The sequence below is a fragment of the Capricornis sumatraensis genome, chromosome 1 (genome assembly GCF_032405125.1).
Source record: "Capricornis sumatraensis isolate serow.1 chromosome 1, serow.2, whole genome shotgun sequence".
Taxonomy (NCBI): domain Eukaryota; kingdom Metazoa; phylum Chordata; class Mammalia; order Artiodactyla; family Bovidae; genus Capricornis; species Capricornis sumatraensis.
Window position 1 is genome coordinate 96139256 of NC_091069.1, and position 15921 is coordinate 96155176.

Sequence of the window (15921 nt, forward strand, 5' to 3'; positions counted from 1 at the left end):
AAATCGGGGCCTCCCGCATTGCAGGCGGATTCTTTACCAGCTGAGCTACCAGGGAAGCCCAAGAATACTGGAGTTGGTAGCCTATTCCTTCGCCAGCGGATCTTCCCGACCCAGGAATTGAACCTGTGTCTCCTGCATTGCAGGCGGGTTCTTTACCAGCTGAGCTACCAGGGAAGCCCCAAGGCGGGGGCTAGAGGAGGGGTTGGCAGCTGTCAGAGTCCAGTGCCCTTCCCCTCACCCAGCGTTTCTGGAGCAGAAAGCTGACAAGCACCAGATCTGAAGGCTGGCTGGATGCCTGGGTCTACATCCTGACTTAGGGGTTCTTCTTCTGTAAAACGGACATAACCCTATCACCTATCTTATAGGGTTGCTATGAGAGTTGAAGGAAACATCGGGATTAAAGCGCTCGGCACAGTGCAAAGCATGGAATCTTCGCAATAATCAGGAGGTTTTGCTCCGGGCGCCAGGACTGAAGAGTGCTGTGGAGAAGGCAATAGCAACCCACTCCAGTGTTCTTGCCTGGAGAATCCCAGGGACAGGGGAGCCTGGTGGGCTGCCGTCTCTGGGGTCGCACAGAGTCGGAGACGACTGAAGCGACTTAGCAGCAGCAGCAGCAGCATCGGAGAAGACAATGTCAACCCACTCCAGTACTCTTGCCTGGAAAATCCCACGGACGGAGGAGCCTGGTAGGCTGCAGTCCATGGGGTCTCTAAGAGTCGGATACGACTGAGCGTCTTCATTTTCACTTTTCACTTTCATGCATTGGAGAAGGAAATGGCAACCCACTCCAGTATTCTTGCCTGGAGAATCCCAAGGACAGGGGAGCCTGGTGGGCTGCCGTCTATGGGGTCGCACAGAGTCGGACACAACTGAAGCGACGCAGCAGCAGCAGCAGCAGCAGCAGCAGCAAAGTCTGGACTTTATTCTCAACAGTTGGGGAAGGTGGGCGTCTGGACTGTGAGCCGGAAAGGGCGCGCATCGACACGTTCCCTCCTACCCCGGAACCCAGACAGGGCGCGGGGGCGCGGAGGTCAGCGCCGCAGAGCCCTGGAGGCAGCTTTGCCTTCAATCGTCCACCTGTATCTCCTCGTCAGAAAGGTGGAGCTCAGAGTCAGGCCTGGCGGGGCCAGGGCCGAGGCCCGGGGCGCCGTGCGGCAGCGCGAGGCGGCACTGGGCTTCTGGGGACAGCGAGCGCAGCGAGGCCAGGTCGGCGCGCATCTCCTCCACGTCGCGCTTGAGCTTGGCGCGCCGGTTCTGGAACCACGTGACGACCTGCGCGTTGGCCAAGCCGAGCCGAGCCGCCAGCCCGTCGCGCTCGGACGGCGCCAGGTACTTCTGGAAGACGAAGCGCCGCTCCAGCTCCAGCACCTGCTGCGCGGTGAATGCCGTGCGTGACTTCCGCCGTCTGCGGCCAGCCCGGCCGGAGCCCAGCGCGCCCGGGGCCGCGCGGCCTGCGGGGACAGGGTGGGGGTCAGCTTCCCAGCCTGGGGGAATCAGGCTTCGGTCCGCGAGGACAAGCGGGCGTGGGGTCAAGCCAGAGATGGGGGAGGTTTGGTGCGGAGCTAGAAGGCGAACCGGAGCCAGAGCCGCGGACCCTTCCCGAACTTTGCGAGGGGCGACGGTGGTGTTTCAGCCCGGGGGGTGGGGCGCAAAGTGGAGCTGGCCTCCAGGGTACCCTTGGGAGGCAGAAGGATGAGGGCATCTCGCGGGGTCGGGGGACTACGAGGAAGGCGGGACAAGCCAGAGGAGAAAGGGCGCACCGTCTGGAGTACGGGGCGGGGACTCTGAGGCCTTCCGGAGCTCCTGCTGGAGCGGACTTGCAGGTCCAGGCCGGCACCAGTGGCGGGGGGCCGACCATGGTCAGAGTCGGGGCAGCCAGCTGGCGTGGTGAGTGTTAACAGAACCCTGATCTTGCCCTGTTTTAAACTCGTGGGTGTCGGGCACTCTCGGCTTATTCGTTTTGGATGACACAAGCACTCCCTCCTCAAGCCCCAAATGGGAAGAGTGGGGTACAAAGGGCGAGGAAAAGCAGAGTCCAGAGTCCCGCGGCCCTTGCGGCTCTAGGGCCCCTCTGCTCCTTGAGCCCTCTCGAGAAGAGAGCGGCTTGGAGCGGAGCTTGGTCACCCGGCGAGGCCCAAACTTCACCTCCCAGCACTTTCTGTGCGGTCCTAACCCTAGCTCGCTCATTTACAGCCTCCAGGCCAGGCCTTTTGTCTCCTCTCCGGCCTGTCTCTGTCGCGATTGCTCCTCCTACAGCGAACGGACCCAAGGGTCGCTCAGTTCTCGACAGTCTGGTCCTTTCCCTCCGGCGCTGGCGGCCTCCAGGAGCGGCAGCGGAGCCTGGGAACTAACGGCGGGGAGGGGAGGAGAGGAAGAGGCAAACCCTGGCACGTGGGCCGCGGGCAGGGTGCAGCTTAGGGTAGCGGCCAGGGTGAACGAAGGTTCGAGACCAGGAACCTGGAGGAGAGGAATGGGGAGAAGGCCAAGTCACAGTGTGCGACCTCGCCGGAGCTATACCTTCAGAGGGCTGCGGTGTGTGCCCGTCAAGTCCGCGGAAAGTTTTACTAGTCAGCTCCTCCAGCGCGCACAGCGGCGACGTGGGACCCTGGTTCGACTCTGGAGGCTGCGACACAGACGGCCTTCGGGGAATCATGCACGGGCCTAGGATATCTGCGATGCTGAAGGATGTCCGGGGTGTCCGGGGCTCGGATCCCGAGCTCATGGCCAGCGGGGCTGTGGCGGTCCAGCCGCCCGCCGAGCTCGAATCCGCAGCTGCCTGGGCCCCAGCGCGGCTCCCGATCTGGGCCCCCCGCCTCGGACCCGCCCCCCGCGCTGGGCCCGAGCCTGTGTGCCCCTCCTCCTGCGCCCCCACCCCCCACCCCAGGTCCGCGGTGGGTCTGGAGCTGGTAGACGTCCCGGCAGCGGTATTTTACAGGGTGGGGAGGTGCGGAGAGAAACCGGCGGAACCACCCGCCAGGCCGGGCCGCAGGGCTACTCTGCGCTGCCAGACGCGGCCCAGTGCACGCTCGGGCTGGGCCCGTCCTGGGCGGCCCCCAGATTCTGTGTACTGCAGACTCCCAGCCTAGCCGCAGCTCTGGCTCATAAAGTCGTCGGCAATAAAATTGCCTTCTCTGGCCCCAACGGCTGGGGATTTGCGAAATTTCAAGGAGGAAGAGCAGAGCTGACAGTGGCAGGGTCCCCAGCCTCACCTAGTAAGAACCTCTGTCTCCTGACCTGGCCCCCTCGTCCCGCCCCACCCCTGCGGAACGCTCTTAAAGAGGTCCTGCGGCTGGAAGTTATTAGCGCGGCGCTGGGGGCTGGGGGACTGGAGACTTGGAAGGACCGCCAGGCAGGGCGACTGTAACCAGGGATTCTGGGGATGCCACGGGGAAGCAAGCGCAGGTGAGTGGATTCTGCAGGCTCTCTGGCCGAATCCAAGGCCGTCCTGCCAGGGCTCGGAGGCCCCGAGGAGGTCTAAACACACGGAGAACCGGCCAGAGACCTGGATCTCAGGAAAGAGAACACAGCAAACCAGAGCTGCTGTTACTGCTCAGGAGGCCAGTAAAGACTGGCCTCCACTGAGGGCCTCCTGATTAGTCTTTCCATCTATCAGTCGATCTGTCTGTCTTTGACTTCCTATTAAGCTCCTATAGTTGAAGTATGGGTCTTTCAGCCTGGAGAGGCCCAGAAACCACCCAGCATCTGCAATAGTGGGAACCACCCACTGCCGGGGAGCATCAGGGCCACTGGCTGTAGAAGAGTAACCTCAATTGCAGACTTCATCTACCTAACCAGATCTGGAGACAGAACCCCTACAAACCCAACTGCAAATTCTGGGACCGGGGATATCCTTTTCTATTTTATCCATGTCCCGTCTTCCTTCTCTCCCACACTTATCCTAGTCCTGGGCTCCCACCACGTCCTTCCACTGTAGGAAGAAGGCAGCTCTGGGACAGCACTGCTCACCAGTGAAGGTTCAACAGGGCAAGGATTTTGTTCACAGGTCACATCACAGAGGCAGAGAAGCCCCACCACTCCTGAGGAACTCACCATTCCTAGGGAATGTGGGGTTTTCTTCAAACAGTGCCATGAAGTCCCTCCTGGTCACCTTTTCTGCAGACTTCCTCCCACTATTTGCGCAGTGATCCTCTGAGTCCACCTGTCTGCTCTGGGGCAAGTGGAGCCTGAAGATGGGGTGCACCAAACGGAGCTTGGGAGAGCCAAGACACCTGGATAAAGATTCCTTGACAAGGACAGGAAGGCACTTTGATAATGGGGGTCAGGGAACCTCATGTAACCTGAGACATTGACCTAGTCCACATCCAGCAAAGGTGGAGAAACACAGGGTCTTACTGATAAAGGACTCCCTCCTATGACACTCCCCATCCCCTAAGACACACCCAGATACTCACATAGTACCTTCGCGGCAGCCTAAGCAACAGACTCAGCCCAGTGGGCCCACTGTTGGGTCAGAGAGCAGATAGTGGAAAGCTGAGAGGCCTCAGGACCTTGTTAACTGATTATTGATGGTGGCAGGTGGCAGAGAGGCAGGAGGCCTCAGCCCTCTGAGCCATGCTGATGGTTTCACTTTGTCTGCAATGAAAGAAGGTCTTTCTAGGGAGGCTGCAGGAAGTGCCTAGCTCGTGTCCCACCACCAAAAAGACACTCTGACCTTCACTCATGCATCTTCCATGTAGCTTTTATGTCATCTCTTCTGCTCTTACTCTTGTGTGTTCTTGTGGAGCGCTCCTGAAGGGCTTTTGCTTTCCTCCCCTTCTGTCTCTCAACCTTTTCCAGGCCTAGAGATGGGGTTGGACAATGGGCTTGGGCAATCCCCAGATGTAGGTGTGGGGGGAGGAGAGGGAAGGAGAGACTAGTCAAGGGAAGAGGTTGCTGACAGCAGAGCCCAGCTAAGGTCATCCCAGCAGCCAGGGATTTGTCCAGACAATTGTGGGGCCTCAGGAGGGGACTTTTCTCAGCAAAGCCCCTGGAACCTGAGCTGGGGAGAAACCAGATCCTCTGAGGGGTGTAGAAGGAGGGGGAATGATTAATGAGGGAGATTAGGAGATTAAACCTGGGTTGAGGAGGGGGTGCTCAGCTGTCTCCTAGGCTTCCCCCAAGCCCAGCTTGACAGTGGTGCTGTGCTCCAGCGCGCCTCTGCCGTGCCTCCCACCCCCACGGCCCAAGCCTCTCTGCCCTGGGTCCTTCTCGGAAGGACTTGAGCCTACATTCCTGCCTGCCACTCCCCTTCTTCGATGGATTCTCCCCATTGTCCCTTCAGAGGACATCTGGGGGTCCTCTGGTCCCTCACTTGGCAGAGATCCCCTCTTTCTCACTTAAGGATGCCTTCTCACACACACACACACACACCACCTTCTTTCAGAATTCCCTTTCCCCATCACCCTCATCTTATTTCTCATTCCCTGACACTGCATCTCTGACTCGCCTTTGTCCACTTCACCCTCTCATCTTGCAGATGCCTCTACCAAGGCCTTCTCCAGATGTACCCCTCTTTTTGCCATCCAGAAGTGAAAGTGAAGTCGCTCAGTCGTGTCCAACTCTTTGCGACCCCGTGGACTGTAGCCCACCAAGCTCCTCCGTCCATGGGATTCTCCAGGCAAGAATACTGGAGTGGGTTGCCATTTCCTTCTCCATATCGGCTCAGTAAATGGTCTTCAGGCCCCTGGATTTCCCACCGCACACATTTCTCTGAGTTCTGTGAGTGAGGGGGAAGGGGGAACGGGGATCCTCAGAATAACTTCCTAGGGGTGGTGGGTGACCGAGAAGGACAGCCCCAAGAGGTGTGTTTCTCCTCACCATCCCCCCATCTTAGAGAAAACCTGTTAACCAGGGTGAGAGGGCCATGGGTGTTTAAGTGAAGAGACTCCAGATGGAAGAGCTGGGGCCGGAAGTCCTTCCATCTCACACACCTCTGGGATGGTTTTCTCTTTCAGAAAATGTTAATGCAGAGTGACCTGATTCAGACATAAATCTTCATTTCCTTACTTCCAGGACCCTGGGTCTGTGCATTCCTAGGCTCTTCACACCGCCTCACAAAATGCTTTGTGCAATTGCTGCCAACTCGGGGGGTCTGCAGGCTGGGGCGGGGGAGCAGTGGGATGCTCACCACCCCCACCACACCCCGACACTGGCATACCCCTTGAGGCGCATCGTTCCAGGAAAGTCCCTTTTCCCTGTCTCCTCACCGTCGCTCACCTCCAAGTCCTGGGAGAGGGACCAGCCTGAGAGGGACCTTTCCTCCTCTGTGCCAAAGGGGAGAGCAAGTCTTAGTGCCCAAGTGAATGTGGACCACAAAAAGAGCTTGGTGAGAAAGGGCATCAGGAGCATGGGCAAGCTTGGCCCTGCAGGTGAGGACTGACATTTCCAACCTGGCACCCCATGAGGTCTGGGGCACCTGGGAGCATACTGGGGCAGCCCTGCAGCTGCTTCTCTGAGCAGGCATGTGTGTTCTAGGCCACTGAACCCAAGAGCAACGCGGGCTTGACTTGCCCACCCCGGCACAGATAGAGACCCAAGTGACTCCAAGGGGCAGGATCTGTGTGGAGCAGGCTGGGGAGGGAAGTAATGGACCCATAGCTAGAGAATGGCGTGGTACCTGCAGATGGCCGGCATTAGCCGGCTGCCACTGCTGCTGACATAAAGAAGGCTCTGCTGAGCTGGGGGTCAGGCGGGGAGCCATGCCACCCCAGATCAGGCCTGAGCGCCTTCTGGGGCTTCTTGGCTGCAAGTCATGTGTCATCAAAGGCCTCGTCCTAAGGCTTGGTCCTCAGGTCTCCCCCAGAGTTATCTTCTGACTGAGCCTGCTAGACATCAAGCTGCCGCCAAGCCCCAACTGGACTACTGTGCCCGAAAAAGTCCCCAGGGGTATTTCCACTCTCCTTACCTCCAACACCCCACCCCACCTGCCTTGGAAATTCCATTTCACACACAAATGCCTTGAGAACAATCTGAGTACTGTGGCTTGAGTGGGCCTGGGAGTACCCAGGGCTTAAATTCAGGGAGGAGAGAATAGGGAACCCTGGGATAGATAAAATGAATCAGAATCCTCGAGATGCGTGCTGGTGTCGAGGCAGGCCAAAGACGCTGGAAGAAGGCCTGATTCTGATGGAAGAAAGGTTTTCTGGGAGGAGGTGAATTTATGCTTTCAAGAACAGCTGTGGGCAGGGAATGGGGTATGCAAATCAGGCATGAGGCCTGAAGCGTGGGAGGCTCAGGAACCCTGCACATGGTACCAGGAGGAAATTGTGCCTGGGCAGTGTCTACCCTGGGCCCTGTTGTCTGCCCAGTTCATACCAGGGCTCTGCCTTGCCATCTGCAGTCTCTCCACACAGGCCTTTTTTTGGCCTACAGGCTTCATCCATGGGGAGCAAAGCCCCAGCCTACTGTGTCCTGGGAGAGAGCTCAGGGTTTTTGCCCCCGGAGCCTCTGGCTCCTCTGGCCAGTTAAGGGTCTTTCGCTGTCCCCTTTCCCAAGTCCTCTGCCACCCAGTCTCCATCCAGGGAAGCTCAGGCACCTTCAGCCCTCACAAGCTATGCTCAGTGACCCCCTTGAACTCGTACTGTCAGACTTTGGCCAACGCCAGATTTGGGCTTTAACATCAGGTTCTGGCAACATCTATGCTGCCTGCACCATTCAGCTTGTCCCAGATTCCACAGCAGCCCATTAGCTTCTTACAGGAGGAATGCCTTGCTTTGGCCTCCAGTTCCCTCCTTTGTAGCAATCAACCTACAAGGAATGATTGCTAAACTACTCAAGCGAGTTCTCACCCTGCTGCTTCCCTCTTGTTCCTAAAAGGTGCCCTTTCTGGGAACCAGTTCCCTTCTCTCAACCACCCTCTCCACACCTTGGCTTCACCTAGCCCAGGCACCTGAATCTCACATGGACAGCCAGGTTTCCAACTGTGACAATCCCCAGTGTGTTCTTGCATCCCAATTTTTTTTTTTTCAAGGCTCCTCCCATGGAGCAATTCTTTGTATTTTCTTTAAAATATCACTCTTCTTCATTCCTGCAGTGGCCACTGTCACACCCTAGCCCCATTCTCACCACTGCTGAATTAGGACACCTGATGCACTCGGGTCTGCTTTACACGTGGTAACATTCAAGGACAGCGAGAGCGCACCTTCCCTTCACCAAAAGAGGAAGGTATGAGTGACCTGGTTCACTCGGCTCACTTTCTGAGTTTTACATATGTAGGGTCCTCTACGGCTGTCCTTCGGTAACTCACTGAGGGAACACCAACACAGAAAGGCCCTCCTTTTCGATGAAACTCAAGAAGACTTCTCAACAGGGAAGCAGGACACAGGACAAAGCAGGAGTGTGTGGCAGAACGAAAAATGGCAAGGAGAGATGCTTTTTTCAAGTTTTTATTTCAAAAAATAAAGCCGAAGTTAATTTCACATAAATATCTGGGGAAGGGAGGGGACAAGGATGGGTGGGGGCTTGGCCCCTACCTCCTCTTCTCTTTCACACTGTATTGCAAAAGCAAAGGGGATGGCTAAGGAAAAAACAAGGGGAAGAAGCAGTCAGTGGGAACGTTCTTACCCAGAAGGGCCCCCAGCCCACCTCTGCCCTGGGGACTGCCTTGGCACTGCCTTACTTTGCCGAACCAGTGGGACAGCCATATCTGCTTCATGGTCATGTGATCAGGGAGAACTTCATTGTCAAAAAGGAGCTGCACCTAGGAAGGAGACAGGGGCAAAGTTTCAGAAACTATCCTCTTGCCCAGGTCAAGAACTACCCAAGTATACCGTTGGCTCTGTTCCTCCTTTCTTACCCCTTTCCGCCCCCTCAAAAAAATCTACATGGGGATACTCACATGCTGGGGATTTAGCATCAAGCGATGACATAGGACCCTCCGGAGATGACGAACTTCAGCTCTAACAGAACACCGGACATATTTGTTCTGGGGGTTGGTGGGGGGCGGGAGGGACAGGAAGAAGACAAGATGTGTGAGGCAAGGGTCATGGAGTGCTGAGTCTCCTTAGAGAAGCCCTCCCCTCAGCCCTTCTTACCTGCAGGATGCTTTTATTCTTGTCTTTGCCAGAACTGGGGGGAAACAGACACAGGTTAGGGAGCCCTGGCTTTTCCCCTGCCCCCCACCCAGAACTAGGATATACTCTCTTGAATGGAAGACACTCCCTTACTGCTCGCCTTCTCCCTAGGCCCCTCCCTGGCTCTGGGTCACTGTCATTGTCACTTCAGATAGCCCATGACCTATCCTTTACCTCAGCCGCTCCAGGCATAGGCTCAGCTGCTCATCATAGCGATAGTAGTGGGCTTTTGAGTGGTCGAAGCTGCTGAAGGGGAGGCCAAGGTTGCTCAGGGCTGGCTCTGAGAAAGACAGAGTAACAAGGAAAGTGGCACATGTTCCACACTCCATTTTCCCCAGGTGGCAAATCTCGGCAGGAGGAATGCTCTGGGGGCTTTACCTTACCCTCCTGCTACCAAGCAACATACCTTCCCCACTGGGCTGGGTGACCCGGTCTAAGCCTCGGGACTGGTAGAATTCTCGGATTCGTTTCTCTTCACCTAGAAGAGGGTAGTATGGGAAGTAAAATATAAGCCCTCTCTCATTCTTTGTTCCTCGAGCTGTCAACCTCTTTACCAAAGCCCTTGCCACCTCAAGCTGCCCCCCAGCAACAGTGCTCTAGAGGCCCCTCAAAGTCCAGTTGGATACTCACTGTCTTGCAAGCCTGGCACTAGCTTGTACACGATGTCCTGCATGACCCGGTCCAGTTTGAGGTTGAGCAGTGGTTGTGTTTCATGGATCTTGATGTTACACATGGGGCAGTATTTGCTGGTTTGGAGGTACTTCACAATACAACTCTTGCAGACTGTCAGAAAAGAAAGGCAGACTCTCAAGCCCTCTGAAAACTGGGTTTATGGGTTGGCTGGGTTTCCTGGGTGGTTAGGGCAAGAAGCCTAGAGGCTGACAGCCAGCTTAGTGGGATATAGGGCTTGGAAAAAACAGCCAGGGTTCTGGGCACTCACACGTATGAAGACACTCTGTTATGGTGGTGGCATCCACGAAGTAGCCTGCGCACAGGCAGCAGACGATGTGCTCATTCAAGTCTTTGATCTTTACTCGTACTTCCTCCTGCGGACACACCCTCCGTCAACGATCATTTCCCCAACCCCAACCCCTGTGCCTTCACGATCTGGAAGTCGCCACTTATCAGAGCCCCCGCCAACTCTGCACCCGGCGCCGTCAGCTGATTAGCTCCCAGGGGGCTGACACTCCCCCTCCACCCAGCAGAGGGCTCTGTGCACAGCAGGGGTTCTCTCTAGCCTGACTCACCCGACCTTCCTTTCCCAGGGGAGCCTACAAAACGTCAGCGGCGCAATGCGCAGGCGTCCTAGCCCAGAGTTTGGCAACCCAATCGCAATCGCGCAGGCGCACTGGGCACCCTGTCTCTGCGCAGGCGCACTGGGCGCCCGGCCAGCCACCGCCCGTCCTCTAGCCGGCCCCAGTTCTCACTGTTAGCCGATCGCAGTGGTAACCCTGCCGCCCCTTCACCTCGTTCCGTAGTGGGTCCATCTTGTACACTGACTGGAGCTGGTTCCGAAGCCTCATCGCGATCGCAATCTGGCCCCCCTGAGGAGACGCCATCTTAAAGGCTGATCTCGGCCTGCTACTTCCGGTGCCGCCTGCGGGGCGGGACTTGTCGCCCCGCAACGAAGGCTTAGGTCTTTTCGGATTCGCTGACCCTCTGTAAGGCCCCGCCCATGTCCCTTCTCCCCGTGTGCTCACCTGAGCCCCATTGGTCCCTCCCCCTCCTCAATGTGTAATTAGGGAGTCCAGGGGGTTCGTGGGAAGGGGTCCTGTCTCCTCGACCTCCTGTAGTAATCGTCATAGTAGACCCTACATGATCTCGGGACTGACTTTTGGAGCCTGCAAAAGACTGCCGCCTTCTATCCCAAAGGCCCGGCGGTCTCCGCCCGCCACCACTCAGGGTTGTCGATCTCCTGTGGCGACGTCCCTGATAAAAGAAACCCCTCCGGGTCCCCTGCTTGTGTCCTACTACGCGCCCGCATTACGGAGCTTCATCCCGGTGGAAGGCCTTGTCCCCCCTCCACAACGGAGGTTTCTTGGAGCTCTGCGGAATCTCGTAGAGGGTGGCGGGGAAGGAGGGACCCCAGGGACTTGGTAGTGATCGTGCCCACCCCCATCACTCCCTCCTGCCGCCGAGGTTGGGGGGGCAGGCCCTGGTTAATGATGATGATTCAATCATCGGCGCCTGCGGAGGCCTGGGACAGACTAATGCAGAGCAGATGCCCAAGGAGGAGGGGAGGACGGCTAGGACACTACCACACATGGACACGCTGAGGCAGCGAGCTCCCGAGATGGCATAGATCCAGTCCCGCACTTGGGGGGTATTGCAGGGGCACTGGACCTGGTACACCGACGTCCCTAGGTACTTTCTAAAAAGTGGGATTCAAAATCCATCGAAAACAAGGATAAGATTACTGTGGAGTATTAACATCACGTACAGTTGGATAATCAAGAAGCGAGAGATACCAGCGGAGACGGGGAAAAACTTTCTGGAGGAAGTGGGTCTTTGTGTGGGCACAATTCGAGATTGGGAGTAGGGGAAAGAAGTGTGGTGGAAATAGAAAAGAAAGGCACAGTGGAGAGGGACCTGAAAGAGGATAAGTGTAGATTTGAGAGCAATGATAGAGAAGAATGAGAAGCAGCAGAACCTTATGGAGTTGGGACTTTAGTGTGAAAGCAATAGGGGAGAAAAAAAACTTTTCTGAAGAAAGGGGGTTATCCGATGAAAGAAACATTCATTTATCTTCAGAGTGGATTAGAGGCAAGGAGTTATAAGTGATTTTTAAAAATAACTACTCGCTATAGCCACTGCTTACTTCCCTGTTCCAAGATGCCATTATCTCTTCTCTGGGTGACTGCAGTGGCTTCTTGCCTGCTTTCTTGCTTCTACTTTTACCCTCTTTAGCCTAGTCTAAACATAGCAGCTCACAGTGATTCTGGTAAAACATGAATCAAAATCCAAAAGAATACATAGAATTGTTTTTTTGAGTTGACAGATGCTTATTATCTGGATTGTGTTGATAGTTTCATGGGTGTACACATATATCAGTGTATCAAATTGCACATTTTATGTACAGCTTATTGTATGTCAGTTTTGCCTTGAAGTTGTTTCAAATGTAAAAATCAGGTGTCTTTCCTGTTTAAAACAACCCAGTCATTTTCCAATTAGAATAAAAGCCTTCAAGACTGCGTGGTCTCTCACAGTCTCTCAGTCTCTCCAGACACACAGGACCTCCCACTGTTTGTTCCACAGGTACACCAATATATACTCTCATTGTATCCCCAACTTGAAATGCTCAGATATCCAAATGGCCCTTTTCTTCCTTCAGGTCTTTACTCCATGAGGCCTTCTGTGATCAATCTAGATAAATCATCATCTCCTGCTCTTATACTTTCCCCCCCTTCCTTGCTTTATTTTTCTTAGCATTTCTGAGTATATGGTATACATTTTCTTTTTCAATCGCCTCCCCCACTGGAATGTAAGCTGTTCAGTGGTAGGACTTTTGTTGTTGGAGAAGGCAATGGCACCCCACTCCAGTACTCTTGCCTGGAAAATCCCATGGACAGAGGAGCCTGGTAGGCTGCAGTCCATGGGGTCACAAAGAGTCAGACACAACTGAGCAACTTCACTTTCACTTACAACTATATTTCCAGTGCCAGGTACACAGTAGCTAGTAGGTAGTACCAAGCACATAGTACCTTCAATCAAAATTTTGTGGACGAACACATGAATATGGGGGGTGGTGATGATGGCCTATATTAGGCTTTTATTAAGGATATATTTTTACTGTGCTGCGTCTTCATGGCTGCACAGGCTTTTCTCTAGTTGTGGTGAGTGGGGCTACTCTCTGGTTGCAGGCTGTGGTGGCTTCTCTTGTTGCAGGAGATGGGCTCTAAGGCATGCACAGTCTCTGCAGTTGTGGGTCCTGGACCCTCCAGCACAGGCTCAATAGTAGTGGCACGCAGGTTTAGCTAGAAAGTGGCTCCAGAGTGTGGGGTCTTCCTGAACCAGAGATTGAACCTGTGTCTCCTGCACTGGCAGGCAGATTCTTTACCACTGAGCCACCAGGGAAGCCTGGCCCATATTAGGGTTTTATCTGTGGAAATGGAAAGGAAGGGCTGTGCATGAAACATTTCAAAGAATAATAGGAGGAAGTGAATACGGAGCTTCGGGGGAAGCATTTCCTCCAGCTTGTTGGCTTAAGGTGGCTAGAGCAAAAGCAGGTAGAGCTGGCCAGAAGACTAGAATGGTAGGATGGAACACAGCAAGGGTCGCAACCAGGGACTGAGGTCACAGAGTTTTCTGGGTAGATGTATTAGATGGAACTATTGGAAAGGATGAAAACTGAGCAGATGTAGATATGAGTAAAGCTGAAGTCTGAGCTCTGAATGCTCACAGTCTTCAGTGGAAGAAGAAAAGTCAGTGGAGGAAAAAGATAAGCAGCAACTGTGAATGTCCAAAGATGTAGAATAATACAATATTATGGAAGCCAAAAGAAGGGATATTTCAAGAAAGAGTTGATGGTCAGCAAAGTAAAACATGTCAGAGAAGTATTGGATAATAGACACTGGATACTGGATATCTCTGAGATAGGGTCCATGTAGTAAAGCTAACTTACAGTGGATTAAAAGAATAAATACTAAGGAAATGGAGGCAATGGATATGGGCAGTAAAAAAGAAAAAGAAACATAATTTTTCTTGAAGAGTTGGGCAAAAACTTTGTCCAGACAGTAGAGACCTAAGACAGTCGGCAGTAGGAGGGACTAAGTTGATAAGGAAACTGATGATATAGGAGTGGGGACCACCTCAACCATGGAATACTGCACCAACAGCAGGATGAAGAGAAGATGCAGGAAAACAGGCTAGGAGTGTGGCCCCTCTCTGTGAAGCTGCAGGTTTGAAGAGTTGGGCAGCCACATGCATGTGAGATATGGTGAGATGGATCCAAGGAAGTCTGTATGAGAGGTGGGGGTGCTGACTCCAGAGCCTCTCTTCAACATAAACCAATAGAACCATGCTTTTCATAGAGTCAGGGAATCAGCAAGGTAGAGGCAAACTGAGAAACTCCTAGGACTGTGGCTGACAGAACTGGATGCCTTTTGTCCCTGAAGCAGAGCACTGAAATCTATTTTTTTTTAAATTCCCAGAATATATATATATACACACACTACCAGGTTTGTGCCCATTCTCCTCTAAGGATCAGTTGGGCAAGCTCTGGATGGCAGAGCCATCTGTGCTTACCTCAAAAGGCAGGATGTAGAATAAGGAGGTATAAAGGTCTGCACGATGCTACGTTTTTCACTTGTATTGATTTATTCAAGAAGGATTTTATTCAGCTTGATTGGAGACACACCAGTGCCCACTCTCTCCTCCTAGAGGCCCACCCGTGGAGTGGCAAAAGAAAGTGAAAGATGCTCAGTCATGTCCAACTCTTTGCATGGAATTCTCCAGGCCAGAATACTGGATGGGTAACCTTTCTCTTCTCCAGGGGATCTTTCCAACCCAGGGATCTAACCCAGGTCTCCTGCATTGCAAGCCGACTGTTTACCAGCTGAGCCACAAGGGAAGCCCCCAAGGGAGTGGGGAAAGGGACTGACAAATTCCTAACCTGCCAGAGTTATTTAATCCACTGTCCCCCTAGGCTCTTTGTTCTCATCCAGGGGAATCTAGCCCATGCTATCTCTGAAAGGTTTGCCTGAACACCAGAGGTTTCATGCTCTCTAGTAGCCCAAGCCCTTAACTGCGGAGAAAAGATGCTTGGAGTTCTGTGAAGGCTTAGGGAAGGTGATATTATCTGTCTTCTTCACCAAAACAAAAACAGCTACCAATGAGCAGTACCTGCCCACCCTCAACCCTTTCAGAAGATTGTTGGCAGGGTGGGGGGAGAGCTGGATAAGTGGGTGATGAAGGTGGACAAGTCTGGGGGAGGATGTCTCGTGTTATTAATGCCCACGGCCTCCCTGCCCCATGGTTCCCTGCCTCAGCCTTCACCTTGAGGCTTCTGAGAACACTGAGGTTTTGTGTGGGGAGAAAGCCTACCCCCTTCTTCCTCTTCCTTATCTTCCTGCCCAGATGCCCAAATATCACTCCTGGTTCCCTCGAGAGAAAAGACCTCTTACCCTGCCCTAGGCTCCAGGCTGCCAGCCCATCTGCTAGGGAGAAAGGAGGGGCAGTTTTCCCCAGGAGATCCTGAAGAATCAACTGGAAGATCCGTGCTCCCGGGGAGACACAGCTATTAAGACTTAGAAGGCACTTCAGCTCACAAGGGTCACTGGCAGTCAGGATCAGAGCACCTGAGTGGGCTGCGGTGGAGGGGCCAAGGACTGCCACAGCAGGGCAGGGTCCTTTGGCCACCAAGTGTCTGAGACAGGCCAAGCTGCTCATCGGGTGCCCACCCTCCGAGGGATGGTAAGAACATCCGCCTCCAGGCGCCCAGTCTCACCGGCTCGGAGGCGCCAGGATTCCCCCCCCAACCCCGGGGGCCGGGGCGGGCCGGGGAAGGTAATGTAATTCCGACCCAGCTAACCCGATTATGGCGGCCTGCACCGGGCCGGGTGGCGGCAGGGGCGGGTCTAAGGCTCAGGGGCCCGGCAGGCCCGGGGTCCCATCCCGGGGAAGGATGCAGAGTTCACACGCTCCCAGCTCCTGGGTCCGCGGCCAGAGGTCACAAGGTCGCTGAGCGGCTTCGGTCTTTCCCCACCTCCCTTCTCTGACACGCTCCAGGCACAGTTTCCTGGGCTTGGGTGGGGTGAAGCAGCTATGCGAAATGAGGCGGTTAGGATCCTCCGAGGACTTCGTAAGGTTCCAAGTGTCGCCTGTGGCGATTTCGTTGGAGGCTGGGCAGGAG

General features: G+C 54.6%; 2 protein-coding genes across 2 annotated transcripts; both read right to left on the reverse strand.

Annotated features, from left to right (window-relative positions):
* Window positions 1-1065: 1065 nt before the first annotated feature.
* LBX2 (ladybird homeobox 2) lies at window positions 1066-2722 on the reverse strand. Its single transcript, XM_068984780.1, has 2 exons — window positions 2518-2722; window positions 1066-1451 (listed from the first exon to the last, which is right to left on the reverse strand). The coding sequence occupies exons 1-2, from the start codon at window positions 2720-2722 to the stop codon at window positions 1066-1068; spliced, it is 591 nt and encodes a 196-aa protein (XP_068840881.1).
* Window positions 2723-8410: 5688 nt separating this feature from the next.
* PCGF1 (polycomb group ring finger 1) lies at window positions 8411-10630 on the reverse strand. The gene is made up of 9 exons (XM_068980285.1): window positions 10538-10630; window positions 10012-10117; window positions 9702-9854; window positions 9478-9549; window positions 9246-9351; window positions 9033-9066; window positions 8837-8923; window positions 8618-8698; window positions 8411-8515 (listed from the first exon to the last, which is right to left on the reverse strand). Exons 1-9 carry the CDS (start codon window positions 10628-10630, stop codon window positions 8468-8470), a joined length of 780 nt encoding a protein of 259 aa, XP_068836386.1. The 3' UTR covers window positions 8411-8467.
* Window positions 10631-15921: the final 5291 nt, after the last annotated feature.